At 35.6% G+C, this 18,077-nt stretch overlaps 1 protein-coding gene across 1 annotated transcript; it reads right to left on the bottom strand.

Annotated features, from left to right (window-relative positions):
* Positions 1 to 12,025: 12,025 nt before the first annotated feature.
* On the bottom strand, positions 12,026 to 16,878 carry LOC109156318. The gene is made up of 12 exons (XM_019304159.1): positions 16,303 to 16,878; positions 16,048 to 16,248; positions 15,891 to 15,993; positions 15,349 to 15,684; positions 14,856 to 15,177; positions 14,423 to 14,669; positions 13,888 to 14,308; positions 13,743 to 13,797; positions 13,494 to 13,679; positions 13,099 to 13,401; positions 12,225 to 12,981; positions 12,026 to 12,139 (listed from the first exon to the last, which is right to left on the bottom strand). The coding sequence occupies exons 1-12, from the start codon at positions 16,876 to 16,878 to the stop codon at positions 12,026 to 12,028; spliced, it is 3,621 nt and encodes a 1,206-aa protein (XP_019159704.1).
* Between the last annotated feature and the right edge of the window lie 1,199 nt (positions 16,879 to 18,077).

Consider the following 18,077-nt stretch of genomic DNA (forward strand, 5'->3'; position numbering starts at 1 on the left):
AAGGTATATTTTAGTCTTGGAATCCAAAAGAGGTATATCACATCACATAACTTACTATAGTTGATCCAAATAACCAAGTAAATTCGTGAAGCAATTAATAAAGGCGGCTAAATTTTGGGAAGTGATTGAATACATGTTTTGTCAATGCAAACCATGAAACTTAGAATTATAATTGAACTAAATTTATAAATTCTAAGAAATTGTGATAAAATTATTACCTAATGGGTTAAAGGATTTATTGACATAAAACTTGCCTATGGGCTAAAGTTTTAATTCTATTAAGTCCAACTAAACCCTTATGATAATATGTTATCTCAATTACTAAATAGACAGAAGAATCTAGTGACATAAAACTTGCCTGTGGGCTAAAGTTTTATTCAATTAGATCCAACTGAAATTTTATGATGAAACAATTATCAAATAAGTTGAAGAATCAAGTGACATAAAACTTGCATGTAGGCTAAAGTTTTACTCAATAAGATTCACAACAACTATTATGATAAAAAAACTTAAGAAATCATGTTCATTTCCTTAATCCCTGTGGGTAAATTAAGAAATATGATTTAAAAATTTACATCATAAAATTAAACTTTATGGTAGAGATGAGAATTATTTACAAATAACCATAAAGTAAATAAAATTAATTTATTTCTATCATCACTAATAAAACTACTAAACCACATTAAGAAATATGATTTAAAAATTTACATCATAAAATTAAACTTTATGATAGAGATGAGAATTATTTACAAATAACCATAAAGTAAATAAAATTAATTTATTTCTATCATCACTGATAAAACTACTAAACCACATTCCGATACATAATTGCCTGTGGGCTAAATTATGACCGTAGTCCAGTATTTCATCCTGATTAACTATACAAATATAACGAAATTGTCTGTGGGCTAAATTCCATCATATTACATACAATTAATCACAAATGATATGTCCAAAACTGTATGTGATCAAGATAAACTGCTTAATATATAATTTTAACTAATTAAGGATGCTGTGGCTACTCCCCAACTCATTAAAATTATAAGATCACTAGACAATTATCATTGCCATCTTTATGTAATTTAAACCTTAGACAATTTTAGTAAATTAAAGATGTTGTGGCTACTCTTTAATTAATCTAAAATTGTAATCACTTGGCAAAAAGAGAATTTAAAGCCTAACAAACAAATTAAACCAACACATGATAGACAATTATTAGGTATACTCCCAGGAAAGTTGGTCGAGACGAAGCTCGGTTAAATACCAACTCCTTAGACAGAGTAGTGTCGCAAGGGGACTAGTAGCAACAAGGCTTTTAAGCCAGGGCCATAGAACTAGTATTCCTCCCCAAGAAACTTCCCTAAGTCATACGTTCTCATGTTTGAAGTAAAATCGTTTGGATGATCTAAAGATTGTAGATTCACCTAAGGATAATGCTTTAAATTGATGAACTAAATTAACGAGGCTTTAAATTGATGAACTAAATTAACGGACTAAACGTGCTTAAATTCAGGCACTACCGCAACTAAAGTTTATGCATTAGTCCAACTTAATTAGGAACTAATATAATTCCATCCTAAATTTATGCATTTCTAAAGGCATAATAAGACAAAATTGCATAATTTAAAACAAAATATTATGCTTAGGACAAGCATGCATAAAATTAAACATTAAACTCATATATTTCAAACAAATTGCATAGTTTAAAGCAATTTACAATATGAGATTTCAATAATTTTGAAATTTTAAACTGTAAACTCATGACAAAATGTTTTAATGCATAAAGATCAAATTTATGAGAAATAACTGAATTTACAAATTCTAACAATATCAAACCAAAATGATATGCTGTCATTTGTAATTCAAAATCTCACAAAACCTAATTGCATAATTAAACTTAATATTATGCACTTAATTAATATGATCAAATGCATAAAACAATCTAAATAGTATGAAATCACACCAAATATTAATTTATTCATACTTAATCAAATATGGGCAAAAACATTAATCATAATTCAAAGACTGAATGAATTATGGAATAAATGTACAGTAATGGCAATAGTCAGTTGCCTTAGAATTTTTTTTTTTTTTTTTTTGAAGCATTGCCACATAAACATAATTGGAAACAAATCAGGATTCATAAATAAACCATAATAATATTGTTATTATTAAAATATTAATGGTAATAAATAAATAACCTTATAATCACCATTAATATTTGGTAATAACAACCAAAGTATGGTAATATACCTTCTTTAATGTTTCCATTTTTCTTAAAGAAATAAAATGTGGCAATTTCAAAATTATAGCAGTCAAACTATAACTATAGCACTAATTACCAAAAATGAATAATGATAAAACTTAATGACTAACCTTAATGATGCAAATTGCATCTCCCATAGTGCTATAATTCTTCCATCTTCATCGTCAGTAACCTCAATGCAACGTCACGTAACAATAAACACTAAATAGGTAATCTTTCCAAACATAATAGATTACCAAGAAATAATAATTACTATGAAAGGTAATAAACGAGATTAGCCCCTAAACTTAATAATAGTAATTAATAATGCCAAATATAACTTAATAAATGAAAAAATCGCAAAACCATAATTAAGGGGATACTGAATGCCAATCTCATATTACCACATAATAATTAACCAAGACTATAATGTCTTTCAGGGAGACTGAAATTATGGTAATAATCAAATTACCATTGTAAAGGCAATATACCAACTATATTGCTTACTATATCATTAAAGGAATTAATATTATTATTAAGGCCCTGAAAACTATTTGATAGATTAAAATATATATAATCAACTTAAACAATAGTTATAATTCTTAATGGCCAAAATAACAATTATAATCCTTAAATTCTTAATGGCTCATAAATAGACCTAATATAATAATTATAGCACTTAATCACCTCAAATTAGACTCATAAACTCAATGGTCCAAGTGAGTTGTGACATGGATATAAAATTGTCTAGTACTGAAATATATCAAAACTTAATAATTAATATTATTACCAACCAAGAATATCATTAACATAATATGGTAGTTAGTAATAATTAAGACTTAGTGAACATGTTATGCATAATAATCAATATTATTACCATAATAAACATGTTATAAGTCAAAATAAAATAGCTATAATTATTATTAAAATATCAATCAAAAATGGTGGGATCCAAACTTAATGACCCAAGATAGGTCCCAAAAAAACTTGTTCAAAATAGGTTTTAAAGCCCTAAGTCAGAAATAGGACTAAAATATGTTCAGAATTAAATGAGAAACCAAACAAGCTGTCTTAACAGACCATAATGTCAAATATTGACCTAAGGATCCTAAAAATTGAATGACATTTAATATAGAGACTATGAGTTGATAATATGTTAATCCAACTTTAATGCATGCTTTTATGAATTTATAATTATAATAAAATAATTTATGAATATACATAGCATGCTTGGATTTTTACATATTAATATATATTAACCCATAAATCCTAAATAAATTGCAATACTTCAAGCAATTTAATATGAACCTCAATATATTAAATTAAAATTCAAATTCAAATAGCAAATTTAAAACTTAATATTTGCCTAAAGTTGAATAATAATTTAATTATGAATTTAATGCCAAAAAATTAAAGAAACTAAAAGGCATCATCCAAAAATAAGCAATTACCATACACTTACCATTTGCCAATAATAATAATATACAATATTAAGGTAATATTAATATGGCAATTATTTGGTTGCATTTGCACTTAAATGTACCAGGCAGTACTCCTTCGTTGTATTTGCACTTAAATGTACCTGGCAGTACTCCTTCGTTGTATTCTTCCAACGTCACCAGAAACCACAACAATAATGAATCGAAATGAAGAATGCCGAAGCAAGGAATTAATGGCTGATGCAGGAAAAATGAAGGAGACAACGCCACATCTAATGACTGATTTCCAATGAATTCCTTTGCCAGCGGACGGCTCCGCAATTTGTTATCTCGTACCGTATTCCTCGGGCCAAAATTCGATGGCGGTGGGTTCACAAAAATCACAACATATAATTTCAGAATTCAGAAGAAATTAAAATCATGCTTAAGGCTAAAAAAAAAAAATTCAGCAGTCCAAAAATCATATACAAAATCTTGATGTATATGAAAAATAAATATTGTTTTTAGGCAAAACAATCAACCAGACAGAGATTGATAAAGGCTCTTGATACCAAATGTGAGATTTAAATATACAAAGCATAATCTACGATAAACTTAACTCGTAGCAGCGGAAGCGGAAGCATTGTAGATCTCCAGCCATGGTTGATATCATGTTGTGTTGTTGTGTTGCCTCTTGAACGGTAGATCTGCAGAATAGGGTTAGCCGTTTTGTCTCAGATGGTGTACTGGTATTTTCTGAGCAGTATGAGTACCATATAATATTTATGTATCTTGTATCCCATCAATACAAGCTTTATATAGGCACATTGGTGGATATAAGACTTAAACCTAAAGGTCCAACCCAACCAATTACTTAATGGGCCTAGTCCACTTGCACCACATAAGTAAGACCCATAATATATAATATATATTATACGGGAAAGTCTTACATCTCTACCAGTAATTTTCCAAAGTTGTGAATACTTGTTTTTTTTTTTTTTTTTAATATAAAAATTTTGGTGTGAATAAGAAGGAACTGATGGTTTTTCTGACCTTCACGCACAAGTGCACACCTGAACTTCTGTAAAGCCGCTAGCAATGTGCATCTTTGTGATAAAAATTACTTATTCAAATTGCATCGACCAACTATAGAAATTTAGCCGTAAAATTTGAAATGCCACTTTTCTTTCCATCTTTCATAGTTCATACTCAACCTTTGAATATGAAGCATTCTTGTACATGAATTCTTGCATGTTAGTTGAAACCTACTCCTTGCTTTGCTTCAAATCAAAATATTGAACTGTCAACTTCACAGTCAAAATTTTAAGGATGTTAACTCATTTATGCACGCCCAGGTTGCCATTCTAAAACTTGATTAAGAAAAAGCATTAATATCAATCAAGCTCAGCCGCTCGGGTCTTCTCCATAATGCCTTGTAGCTTTTTTTTCCCCCTCATAAACTACTAGTGAGATAATGTTTTGCTGGAGATGTTGGGGGTATTTGAAGTTAGCTTTCCTGTGGCATTAATCCACTGAAAATTATGTTTCAACATTTGCTTTCTATGTATAGTTTTCAATTTTCATGTAGAAATTTTTTATGTTCCCTTAAAGGGCTTGTTTTTTACATTTTGATTTTTGTTTCATTGTACTTCTTTAATTGATATGACCGACTACAACATTACAATTATTAGGCTACAGTTCCCGGGCTGTAGGCACAATTTTTTTTTTTTTTTTAATAACATAACACATCGGTCTTTAACAAAAAACCGATGTTAATTTTTTTGAAAAATAAAATACATAAGACATCGGTTATTTTGTAATAACCGACGTTGTAAGTTGTATTAATTAAAAAAATATATATATACGACGTAGGTTAAATACTATACAACGTCGCCCAGAACAACGTTGCTTTTTAGTCGATGTTAAATGCTCTAAATAGCCGACGTTAAAGGCCTTTTGTGTAGTAGCAAAGTGCTCGTCAGCATCCGTTTCATAGATGGCTTGTTGTCTATTGGTATAAAAATTCATCGGATGTTAGTTTGTTGTATACTCGTATACTGTCTGTCTTTATAATAATCAGAGGGTCGTTCACCGTACAATAATAATAATAATAATAATAATAATAATAATAATAATAATAATAATAATAATAATAATAATATTAATACTAATAATAAAAAATGAAATATCATTTTTACCTTAATTTTTAACCGTCCAAACATTTATTTAACAAAGAGAGGAAGAAATAACCACTTTAAAAACAATTGAGGAGATGAGTGGTTACATAAACAACACAACACAGGAAGAAAATGTGCTATAACTAAACAAGTCAGGGAGAAAAAGTGTCAATTTTCTAATTATATTGCACAAACTAAAAGGTAAGAATAGTTGTTGTTGTTGTTTTTTTTTTTTTTTTTAAATGTAAGAATAGTTTATAAGTAATCTATTTGAAGTTGATAAGTTGAGTAATTATCCATATATAATTTTGATGCAGATTATTCTTAGGAAGTGAAGTATGAAGAAGAATTGAAGGTAGCAACTAGTGCGCCAATGCCAAGATAACATTAAAGATTTCAAATCAGAGGACACATCGAGATGAAGGGGTGGCCTAACAGATCCCCGGCCGTCAACCGATTCTCAAGATTTATCTCTAAGCAACGGACAATGAAATTTCTTAACTCCGGCGAAGTGGTGCCCGGCATCAGCATCAGCATCACCGGCGTCATCGATGACTCCTCCCACATGGAAATGGCTCTCTTGACGGCGGCCAAATAGAGGAATCTATATATACAAACAATTAAATTGAAGGTTTTCCCACTCCCACCCAGGTTAGGAAAAGAATTCTATTTTGAAATTAAGAATAGATTTTTTAAAAAATATATATATTAAATATAAGGAAAAATAGCAGTTTTTTTCTCTAAAATGTTAAATGGACATATATTACCTTTAAAATAAATATTTCATTTATTTTTCTTCTCCAACAAATTATGACCACGATTTGGTTCACTACAACAACCAAATCGAAATATTCCGATTACAATTGACGGTAAATATGTTACCGAAGCATATTCAGAAGGAAGTAAATCAATTGTATTGCCTATAGTTTTAGTACGGAATATTAAGCGTGTCCCCCTACATTGTACAGGCTCAGCTTTATATTACCAAATCGTAATGGTTACAATAATTATATGAGCGGCCTCCTAATAAGTGACGCTACATCCTTAATTAATTGAGGCGCTCCCCTCCATAAGTTGTTGGCCTTCCATAACTCCTTTCATTGATGAGGCGGTGCTCTTGACCGTTAATATCATTACTCTTTTGATAGGTTATACCAAGTGCACTCAGTCAGATCCAGTACCATGTCCAATTATCCTATCACCAGTCCCCTACTCCTGAGCGGAGAGCGTAGCGGACCATGGCTAAGGACTGCCTCGGCTACCATGATCAAGATCTTGTAGTAATTTGTTTCGGCTGTCTTGTTTATTTCTTCTTGACTGCAAAAAGTGAATTGAATTTGGAGCAATGGAATTATCTTTATTGATCTGTGACGTGCCACTACTCAGAACTTCCCCATTGTCAATTCCTTTCAAAACCATCAATTCTCCAGCACTAAGTGCACAAATAGTTATAGGTACAAGATGTTCCTCTTGCATGAGTGAAGGTATTTGCACAAGTGACAACCCCAGTATTTGGTAGAGGATCCCATATCCGTTGTCTGGTATACATTCAACAATTTGGTCCGATGGGAGCACTCTTTTCAGTGTGGGTATACAGACGGTGTCATCAGAGTTTGGGGCATTGGACGGTACTAGTAGCCGTCAATCTTAGGCAAAGAACAACATGATCGATAAATGATCATATTTATTGTTATTTAGAGGTGTGTTCAAATTTTGGAAGGATATAACGTCTTGTCGGCCGTCTCTCTGTTCTCTCCACTCGTCGTGAACAAGGAGAGAGATTTAAGAAAACAAAGAGAGCGATGGCTTCACCTGCGACGATTCCGATCTCGGCTCCGCAATCCGCCGCCGCCGCCGGCCAGGCTCAGACGGCGATCTCCACTCTTTTTCGTGCGTTCATCTCCCGTCTTTCCTCCTCCATCAGGCAAGGAACACGGCGTGCTTCTCCGTAATGCGTCAGTCCGGCGGTCCACCTTGTGGCCGAGGAGCCCTCGTCTGTCATGGGCGAGGCCTCACATCGGCAGGTGGCCTCGGCCACCATGTCTGAGGACTGCCTCGTAGATCCTACTCTGTATGGTTAGATTATATTAGATTTAACATGTTTAACATGTAATCATTATTATGATATAGTTTTAAGAAATATTTGCATGTTGAAAGTTAGTAAGTTCTTATTATGGACTTAAATATTAGTTTTATAAACATGTACTTAACATTTGTCATTTTATTTCTCGTTTAACGAACTAGTTAGCCCATGCTCTCGCTAGGGACTCTGGCTCTCAGCCTAATAATCATACATGGTATGCTATCCCTCCCATTTATATTCAACATTTACTATGTTAATAATATGTGGTTTTTCCTTTAAAAAAAAAACATATTATGTACATATACTATCACGTTGTTTCTAAGTGAAGGGGAAAAGAAAAACGCCACTAAAGGCACCCTTTCTGTGAATTAAAACAATGTCATTTTAGACAATTGTCCATGATATAATGATGTTGTACCAATTGACATGACATATTAATATAGTGATGTTAATCGGGTTAGCCCAGTCACTTTCGGACTAGTCTTATCGGGTTTATCGAGTTAAAATCTTTTTACCTTAACGCCAAAACTTTAACTAAATTTTTTGATATTTTAGAAATAATCTTCTAAACTTTCAATTTCATCAATTTAATCTCCAATTTCACCTGTTAGCCTCAACTGCAAAGCATGCTTTCAATGAGATCCACAACATACTCTTATACCAATTGTCAGATCAAACGCTTACCACTATGCCAAAAGCTATAACTAGTAGTGGAGACATAACTTTATTTCTTTATACTTGCATAGCCATCATACCATATTTCAATGGTAGGATGCTGGACTTGGCTCTCCAACTCGCTCAACATTATAAAATATATTAATAAACATTTTCATCTATTTAAATTTTAAAAATAATAATTAATATATTTACATGCACTAATAATATAATAATTATAATAATTTTTTTCCATTATTTATTTTCATACAAAATTGTTTTGTAATACATTTATTAAATTTTATTTAAAATTTTAATAGATATTAAAGAAAAAAATAAAAAAGGAACTTACATACTAAGTGTCACATATATTTTGTTCTATATCATTTGTGAAACAAATAGTAACTTTGAACACCTTAAGCTATCGAACTAGCTAGCTTATTAGGCCAGCCCCTAAGTTTCAAGTGACCTTATTCAAGCGATCGAGTTTGTCAATTTTGGACAAATCAAATTGTTTCAGTCATTATATCGTGGACCGTGGTGTACGTGCACTGCGGTCAAAACGACACCATTTCTTTAAGTAAAGAAATGGTGCACCGTTACTGTTAGCAGAGCGTGAATTTATTGGTTTGTTAATTACCAACTGAAACTAAAGTGTATCTAAACCGACACTGCCTCACGTATTATTTTATATATTATCAAATGAAAATGAAGTTATATCAAAATGATACTGTAGTTGTGGTGAAATGAAACTGCAGTGTATATAAAATGAAATTGAATAACATTTCACATATTTGAGTGTATATTGTGCAATGAAACTGTAATTATATCGAAATGATCATGTAGTTGTGTTTTAATGAAATTATAGTGTATATAACATAAAATTAAATAATACATATTTGAGTGTATAAATATCGAGTTGTGTTGAACTGAAACTGCAGTGTATACAAAATGAAACTGAATAATAGAGTTACTTTTTGCGGAAAGGCGTAGAACGACGCGAAACGGGTGCCGTTTCTTTTCATTAAACAAAACGACATCGTTTTCAAACTCGGTGCATAATCGATTATGCACCGCGGTGCACGATATAATTTGCCAAATTGTTTTTTATCGGCCTAAATTGTTTTGGGCCTAAAACTTATATTTTTCTGTCTTATTGGGCCATTATATATATCAGTTTCAAGTTAAGATTAATTGAAGCAAATTATTGTGTGGACTATGGTCCAAAATGACAATCATTATGCTATGGACTCGTGTCTAGCATGTATTGTGGACACGATAATGGTGCCGGGCACCGTTATCTTCTATTTTTATTTTTTATTTTTTAATTTCAGACCGCTTCGTTATAGGAGCATATGTTCATAATTTTATCACTATATGTTCATAATTGTAAGTTCATAATGTCAGAGCTTTGTGTTCATAATTCCATAACTGTACATTCATACTTCCATAACTGTACATTCATAATTTCGTAACTGTACATTCATAATTCAATAACTGTAAATTCATAATTTTCGAAGCTCTATGTTCACAATTTTAGAGCTCTATGTTCATAATTTTATCACTATATGTTCATAATTGTAAGTTCATAGCTCTGTGTTCATAATTCCATAACTGTACATTCATACTTCCATAACTGTACATTCATAATACCGTAACTGTACATTCATAATTCAATAACTATAAATTCATAATTTTTGAAGCTCTATGTTCACAATTTTGGAGCTCTATGTTCATAATTTTATCACTATATGTTCATAATTGTAAGTTCATAATGTCAGAGCTCTGTGTTCATAATTCCATAATTCCATAACTGTACATTCGTAATTCCACAAACGAATAACGCCGTTAACGCCGAGACAATTTTTATTTTTTAACTGGAATGCCGCGTTTTCCCTAAAAACGGCGTCGTTTTGGACTCGTGTCCATAATGCATTGTGGACACGAGTCCACAACATAATTTGCGCCAAAATGATGTCGTTGAATTTTATGAGTTTGATGATGAATAATGTACATTATGAGTTAAAATATGTATTTTATGTGTTAGAATAATGTATATTATGAGTTATAAAAATGTATGTTGCAATGGGTCGCATAAAAAAAATTACTCAAAACGACGTCGTCTTTGGACCGTGGTCGACACAGCTGTGTGGGCCACAGTCCACGCAATAACTATTGGTAAATTGACATCTCTAATTAATATTTTTTTTTTTTTGAAAATCATCTCTAATTAATATCAATTGTTATACTATGTATCAAATTAGAGTCCGCCTTGCATTGTGGGCCCTGGTCTAAAAATTATGTGTTTGTAATTAACATATTATGTGTCTTTAGTTAATAAATTGTGTTTGTAAATAAATTGAAAACACATAATTTGTTAACTACAGACACATAATATGTTAAATACATGCACATAATAGGTTAAATGCATGCACATAATATGTTAGCGGGATATTATGTGTCTACAATTAACATATTATGTGTCTATACTTAATATATTATTTATCTTCCATTTCTCAGGCACATAATCTACATAATATATTAATTGCATACACATAATCTGAATGTCATTTTAGACCAGGGTCCATAATGCAAGGTAAAATCATGTCCTATAATTTGCCAATTAATATACGTCAATTTGAAAGCACTTTTGTCCATACGTTTACTCCATCCTAAGAGAGGATCAGAAGAATCAGACATTTCAATAGAAGAATGTTAGCTTTAAAGTGAATTAGGCATAAATCATGTAAATAATATGTATACAAGTAACTAAGGAGTAGCTAGAGCACAGATGCAATTCTTTATATGATTTGGGAAATAATTAATGCTACAATTAATATCACAACATCTTTTATTATTAAAAAAAAAAAAAAACACACACAACATTTAAAAAATAAAATAGCTATATATTATATAATCATATAAAAAATATACTTTTGAAAAATAAAATAGTTATATATTATATAATCATATAAAAAATGTGTTCAATTAGAGTTTAAATTTACACATACAAAATTTAAAATTTGCTTTCCAAATGTAATTATCTTAGTTATTATTCGTATTGTGAAAATTATAATATAGATGAAATACAATTAAGAATAAATCAATGTAATTATGTAAATTCTCTCTATAAGTTTATTTGAATATGCACATAATTAGAGATTTTTTTTTTTTTTTTGGTAAAATTGGCACCTTCAGATGAGAGTGCTAGCGGATCCTTGGGACCAGCCTATTACAAGAATCGGCAACCAGTAGAGAATTGAGCTCCATTGGGGGCAAGTCCAGAAAGAGAGTTCCCCAGTTAATCGTTTGTCCAAAAGTTGCTAGCCAATCGGCACACTGATTTCCTTCTCGCATAATATGAGTGACTTTAATCATACGAAAGTTGCTGATGAGATCAAGACAGTCCTTTACTAAGGTCACAACTGTTTCCTCTATTTGAGTCGCCCTATTCATGATGGCAACCACTGCAGATGAGTCCATCTCTACCCATATCTTGTCGATTCTTTCTCTCAAGCAGAGCCGTAAACCCTCCCTTAGGCCCCACAGCTCTGCTGAGAAACTATCAGTAGAACCAACCTTAGTTGAAAAACCCTTAACCCAACGGCCGTACTCGTCCCGAATTAGACCGCCTGCGCTTGCCATACCTGTACTGGACTTAGTGCTCCATCCGTATTGAGCTTCATCCATCCGTGTTGAGGGGGTTCCCAATAGATCCACTTCCAGTAGCCATGAACCACACCTTTATGTTTGATGATGAACGACGTGGCTTCCTTCGCCATACTTAAGGCCGTGTTAATTAACCGAACGTGGGACTCATAATTATTGTTGAAGATCAGCCCATTTCTCGCCTTCCATATAAGCCAGAGGATGTAGACAAAAGTAACGTTCCAAGGAATATCATCTTGCATCATCTTCTTGCTGGTACAATTATCTTTAATCCAGGAGTTCACCGGCTTGAAATTAGCCGAGATTATGCCTCCATGATCCTTCGCCAAGTCCCAGCAATCCGTCGCGAACGGGCACCTCCTAAAGATGTGATCAATCGACTCGTCGTCATCAGGGCACCGCTTGCAGGAGGCATCGGTGGTTAACCTTCTATTGCGTCTCTCCTCACCAGTGAGAAGCTTCCCTTTCAACAGCAGCCAGAGGAAAGACTTCACCTTCTCAACACAATTGATCTTCCATACCCAGTTCCAGTCTTCGCTATTAGAATTCCCTGCAATGATATTATAAGCCGAGAGGACTGAAAACGTACCTGTTGTGCTATCCGGCCAGCTTAGCCTATCTTGTGTATTTTCCTCAATTGGGATAGGAGTGGCTCGTATCTTGCAGACCAAGTCAGGCGGCAGTAGTTCTGATAAGAGATCCACATTCCAGTTGCGATCTACCGTGATGAGGTCACTAACTTTCAAGTTACAGTAAGCTTCGAGAATGTCAATATTCGACTCAAGACCAAGGGGTTTGTCACCGATCCACCAATCCGACCAGAAATCAAGCGACCTACCATTACCCACTCACCACTGTGCTCCAGTTTCAATGGTTGAACGCCCTTTAATGATACTTTTCCAGCCCCATGAGGCATTCGAGGAGGTAATGGAGGTGAAGAAATTATTGTCTTGTAGGTATTTATGCTTCATGGCACTCACCCAAAGTTTTTCAGTGTTATTCAGAATTTGCCATGCAAGCTTTGCCAAGAGGGCCGTGTTAAAATCTTTAGCCATCCTAAGGCCCATTCCCCCTTGATCCCTAGGTCGGCAGACTTCCCTCCAATTGATCAGATGAATTTTTCTTTTGGCGTCATTGGAGCCCCAAAGGAAGTCCCTGCAAATTTTATCAATATCATTGCAAATACTTACCGGAAGCGCCACCGATTGCATGGTATAAACCGGGACCGTCGCTAGGGCTGACTGGACAAGAACTCGTCGCCAGCTAAGCTTAATGTGTCAGCCTTCCACTTATTAAGCTTTCTCTTCATGTTGTCAAGGATGTAGTTGAAGTGGCTCTTGTTAATCCTTTTTTGGAGAATGGGAATCCCCAAATACTTACCAAGGTTTTCAGTGACTGGTATATTAGAAGTGTCTCCCATCCTTCGCTTAACCCTGTTGGGGGTGTTAGGTTAACAATAAATGAGAGATTTAGAAAGATTAATATTTAAACCTGACCAACGAGAGAATCTGTTAAGACAGTCCATGATGGTGGCAATTTGACCTTCAGAGGCTTCTCCAAAAAGCATCAGATCATCAGCAAAGAAGAGATGAGAAATTCCAACACCCCCTCTCGAAATATAAACCGGCTTCTACACTTTACCTCGGACTTGCTCCTGGATGAGATAAGATAGTTTTTCCATAGCAAGTATAAAAAGGTAAGGGGCAAGGGGATCACCTTGTCGCAGACCTCTTCCTGGCTCGAACGGCGAAAGCTTTTCCCCATTCCAAAGGATACTAATAGAGCTCTCTTTGAGGGAAAATAAAACCAGATTAATCAGCCGTTTGGGGAAGCCAAAATCTGTGAGCACCGTGTCTAGAAAGCCCCAGTCTATACTATCATAAGCTTTATGCAAGTCAATTTTCATCACCAAAGAACCTTTTTTCCCTTTCTTGTGATTGATGCTATGTATGATTTCCTGCGTAAGAACGATATTATCCAAGGTAGACCTCCCAGGGAGGAAGCTATTTTGGTGCGGGCCAATAAGCTTGATCATCAGAGGTCTCAACCTGTTAACCAGAACCTTTGAAACAATTTTGAAAATGACATTAAGTAGCGTGATAGGCCGAAAGTCAGCAGCACTCTCCGGACTGGGTTTTTTAGGAATGAGAGTAATGAACGATTCCAGAAAACTTACCGGTATCTTACCTGTGACCAAGGCCTCATTAACGAACATGGTGATACTCTGACCTACCTCATCCCAATAGTCTTGGTAGAAGGCAGCTTGGATCCCATCTGGACCCGGGCTACCCATCCTTTTCATCCCGAAAACTGCTTTCTTGACTTCATCAATGCCAGCCAGTCTAGAAAGGTTGTTGGCCTCGTCTTGACTTATTCTAGGACTAGAGTGGGGTTCGGGGGTGATCACGTCAGGATGGTTGACCCTGCAAAAAAAATTATAAAAAAAATGAGTAACATGGTTTTTTAGGACAGATGTCTCGGAGATCCACTCACCATTAATTTTAAGGGATCTTATTCTCCCCCTACTCCTCCGAATAATAGTGGACCGGTGGTAAAATTTGGTATTTTTGTCACCGTCCTGAATCCAAGCCTTTCTGGATTTTTGGAACCAGAGTAGCTCCTCCTGAGAGAGGGTAAGGTTAAGATCATCAATAAGCTTCTTTTCTAGAACCTGTAGCCCTCTAGACCTGTAATACCAAGGTGAAGTTTGAATCCCCTGGATCCTGGCTTGTAGAAGTCTCTTCCTTTTGAAAATGTTGCCAAACACATCTTCATTCCATTTTTTACTCAGATTAGTAACCTCGTTTATAGCTCCCACGACATTGTGGGGATGAATTGACCAAGCTTTCTTCCAGACATCTTTGTAGTCTTCCCGAGTGAGCCATGCCGCCTCAAAACGGAAGGGTTTATGTCTTCGGCTAGGAGCTGCGCCTGCCACCTTGACAAACGAAATAGGATGATGGTCAGAATGGGTTCTAGGCAAGACTCTCGCTTTGGCTTCTGGGAAGGCTTCTTGGGCTTCAAAATTCTAGAAGACTCGGTCTAACTTCCGTCTGGTAACTGTGCGTCCTCCAATTTGCCTAGACCAGGTAAAACTCGGACCTGTTGAAGGTACTTCCATAAGACCGCAGTCTTCATAAGCCTCACAGAATCTAGCCATATTACTCATGTTGATGTGATCACTTCCCCAATGGTCAGAACTAATCGCAATGTCATTAAAATCTCCAAGCATCACCCAAGGTCCTGACCTGGAGGCTCTAAAAGTTTTACACTCCGACCAAAACACTTCTTTAGCCCTCATGTTAGGCCTGACGTAGGCGAAAGAGATGTAAAACTGCGAGTTCCCGCCCTCCAGAATTTTGCAATGAATGGTTTGGGAATTACTACTGACCACTTCAAGATCCAGCATATCCTTGTTCCAAACTAGGAGGAGCCCTCCTGCAAAACCGAGGGTATTAACCATAAAAGAGTTCTGAAAGCCCAACTTACAGAGAATTTTGAGGAGTTTGTCGGCCTTATTGGTTTTGGTCTCTAGGAAGCAAATAGCACCCACATCCTTGTTGGTTAAAAGGATTTTAGTGTGGCGGATCATTTCCTGGTTCCCAACACCCCGACAATTCCAGGCCACCACGATCATTGACAACCATTGTGTGGTAAGGAAGTTTGGCCACCGCCTTCCTTATGCGTAGACAACATGACATTCCCCGACGATGAACTCCCCGGGATTTGGGAACTGTGCAGAACACCCTGTCCAAAACCAAAAACAAAAGGGGTGACAGTATTACGTTGACCGGAAGTCACCTGCCTAGCCAGAGTTGCACTCTGGCTCTGGTTAGCATGACTGCCGGCGTCCCCCTCTCCATCATTTGGAGCTGTATCCTGTGCCACGTTCTTTTTTTTTTTTCTTCCTTTTTTCTTCCCGCCTACCCCACCAGGATTTTTGTTTCTTGCGCTAGTTTCCCCTTCCACGAAAACAGGGGTTTCATGCAGCACTTCCACGTCCTGCAAAGCAGAGAACCCGTTACTAACAGGGATAGGGGGAGAAGTAACACTTACCTGTCCTCGCGACTTGCTTGTTTGTTTTGCCGCCGGAGACCGCTCCCCCGCCGCCACCGTATTCGGGAGATTGGCCTTTTCTTTTCCTTTCGGCGGTTTTCCTTTAGGATTTCTGCCATTAACTTGACCTTTTCCCTGGTGTTTGTCTGTTTTGTAGGAGACAATCATCCAAGGTCCATATTTTTCTCGAGGCTTTTCCATTGGCGCCGTGGCTTGCACGGTAGTTTCCATAGCCTCTGCTACATCTTGTGGCGTTTGAGAAGTGTGAGATTGATCTTCTGTCGCCACTTTCTTCGGACACTTAGAGGAAACATGCCCTACCTCTCCGCAGTCGAAGCAGATAACATGGAGCCCCTCGTATTCCACTTGCTGAACTCTATCACTGACCCAGACCATCGACACAAGAGGTTTGAGGAGATCGATTTCAACAGCAGCTCTCGCGAACTTAACCTTATCCACCTCGGTCGTCATTATGTCCAACTTGATCGGTTTCCCAACAAGATCCAAAATTTTTTTTACCGATCCATCTCGAAAGTACTCAACTGGTAAACCTGGAAGACGAACCCATACCGCCATCTTTTCCATCTTGGCAGTATAGGGATCAAAATCAGGCCGCCATCTTTGCGGGATGACGTAGCAATTGAAGATCTTCCAAGGTCAATCTAAAAGGACATGCTTATACTCAGACGCAATGGTAAAACGAACCACATAGTATCCACCACCAATGTCCAGCATCACAGTTTTCCCGTTGATATTCCATAAACGGAAAAGACGTTGCTGGAGGATGTTGAAGGCGGGGGGTTTGCCAAGATATTTAACGATTAAGGCCCTTTTCCAAGGCTTAATCATCTCTTCCCTTTCAGCTTGAGAGAATTTGACAACTGGGATCCCCTCCCTTACATCTTCAAGTCCTTCATCAGATCGCACCACCACCTCCTCGTCCAGCCAGTCAGCATCCGCTTCGTCCGACATGGAAGCTTCTTCCGGCATGAACGGTGGCGTAGCAGTGGCTTCAGCAAAGGATCGTTTGAGGATTTTAACCCTTTTCCCTGTGTTTGGTACCCTTCGCGGTTCCCCCTCCGTCACCGGAAGGTTGTTCGACGGCGGGTCTCCCTCCATAAAATCCATGTAAGGAAACTCCACGACCGGTGGAAGACACCGGTAACTTACCAAAAGCGAAGGAAACTAAGAGAGAAAAGATTCTAGAGAGAAGATTTTTTTACGTCTGACCCATAATTAGAGATTATATTAACCATACAAAATTATAATTTTAATTTTAATTGTGATTTTGTATTCTATAAAAATAATAAATACTTGACCAATGGAAGCTCAAAAATATTATTATATTAAATAATTTAAAATATTTTAATTTTTCTATTTTTTATTTATATTTATAATAACATAATTTTTTGTGCACCGCGCCGCTGAATTACTAGTTTAGTAGTAATAACGGCTACGAAAGATTGATTATAGGGCTATTATAATGTTAGCATATTGCATGATTACATACAATATGGGGCCAAAGACTGTTCATAAGTATATTCATTGCTCCAATGCGTAAAGTTTGAAATAATCACCCCACAGCAATGATTTAACGGTTGGGGTGTTGCACACTAAACTCACTTTTAGTATTAGGGTGGGGGGTTTGTAACCCGAATTGTTATACTACAGACCAGGGTCTACAATGCAAGGTGGATCCTAGTCCGTGGTATAATTTGTCACGAAATTCACTATAAACGATTTGGAATTGGGCTCCTTAGGTTAGAGTTGGCTCA

The sequence above is a fragment of the Ipomoea nil genome, unplaced genomic scaffold (genome assembly GCF_001879475.1).
Source record: "Ipomoea nil cultivar Tokyo-kokei standard unplaced genomic scaffold, Asagao_1.1 scaffold2705, whole genome shotgun sequence".
Lineage (NCBI taxonomy): Eukaryota > Viridiplantae > Streptophyta > Magnoliopsida > Solanales > Convolvulaceae > Ipomoea > Ipomoea nil.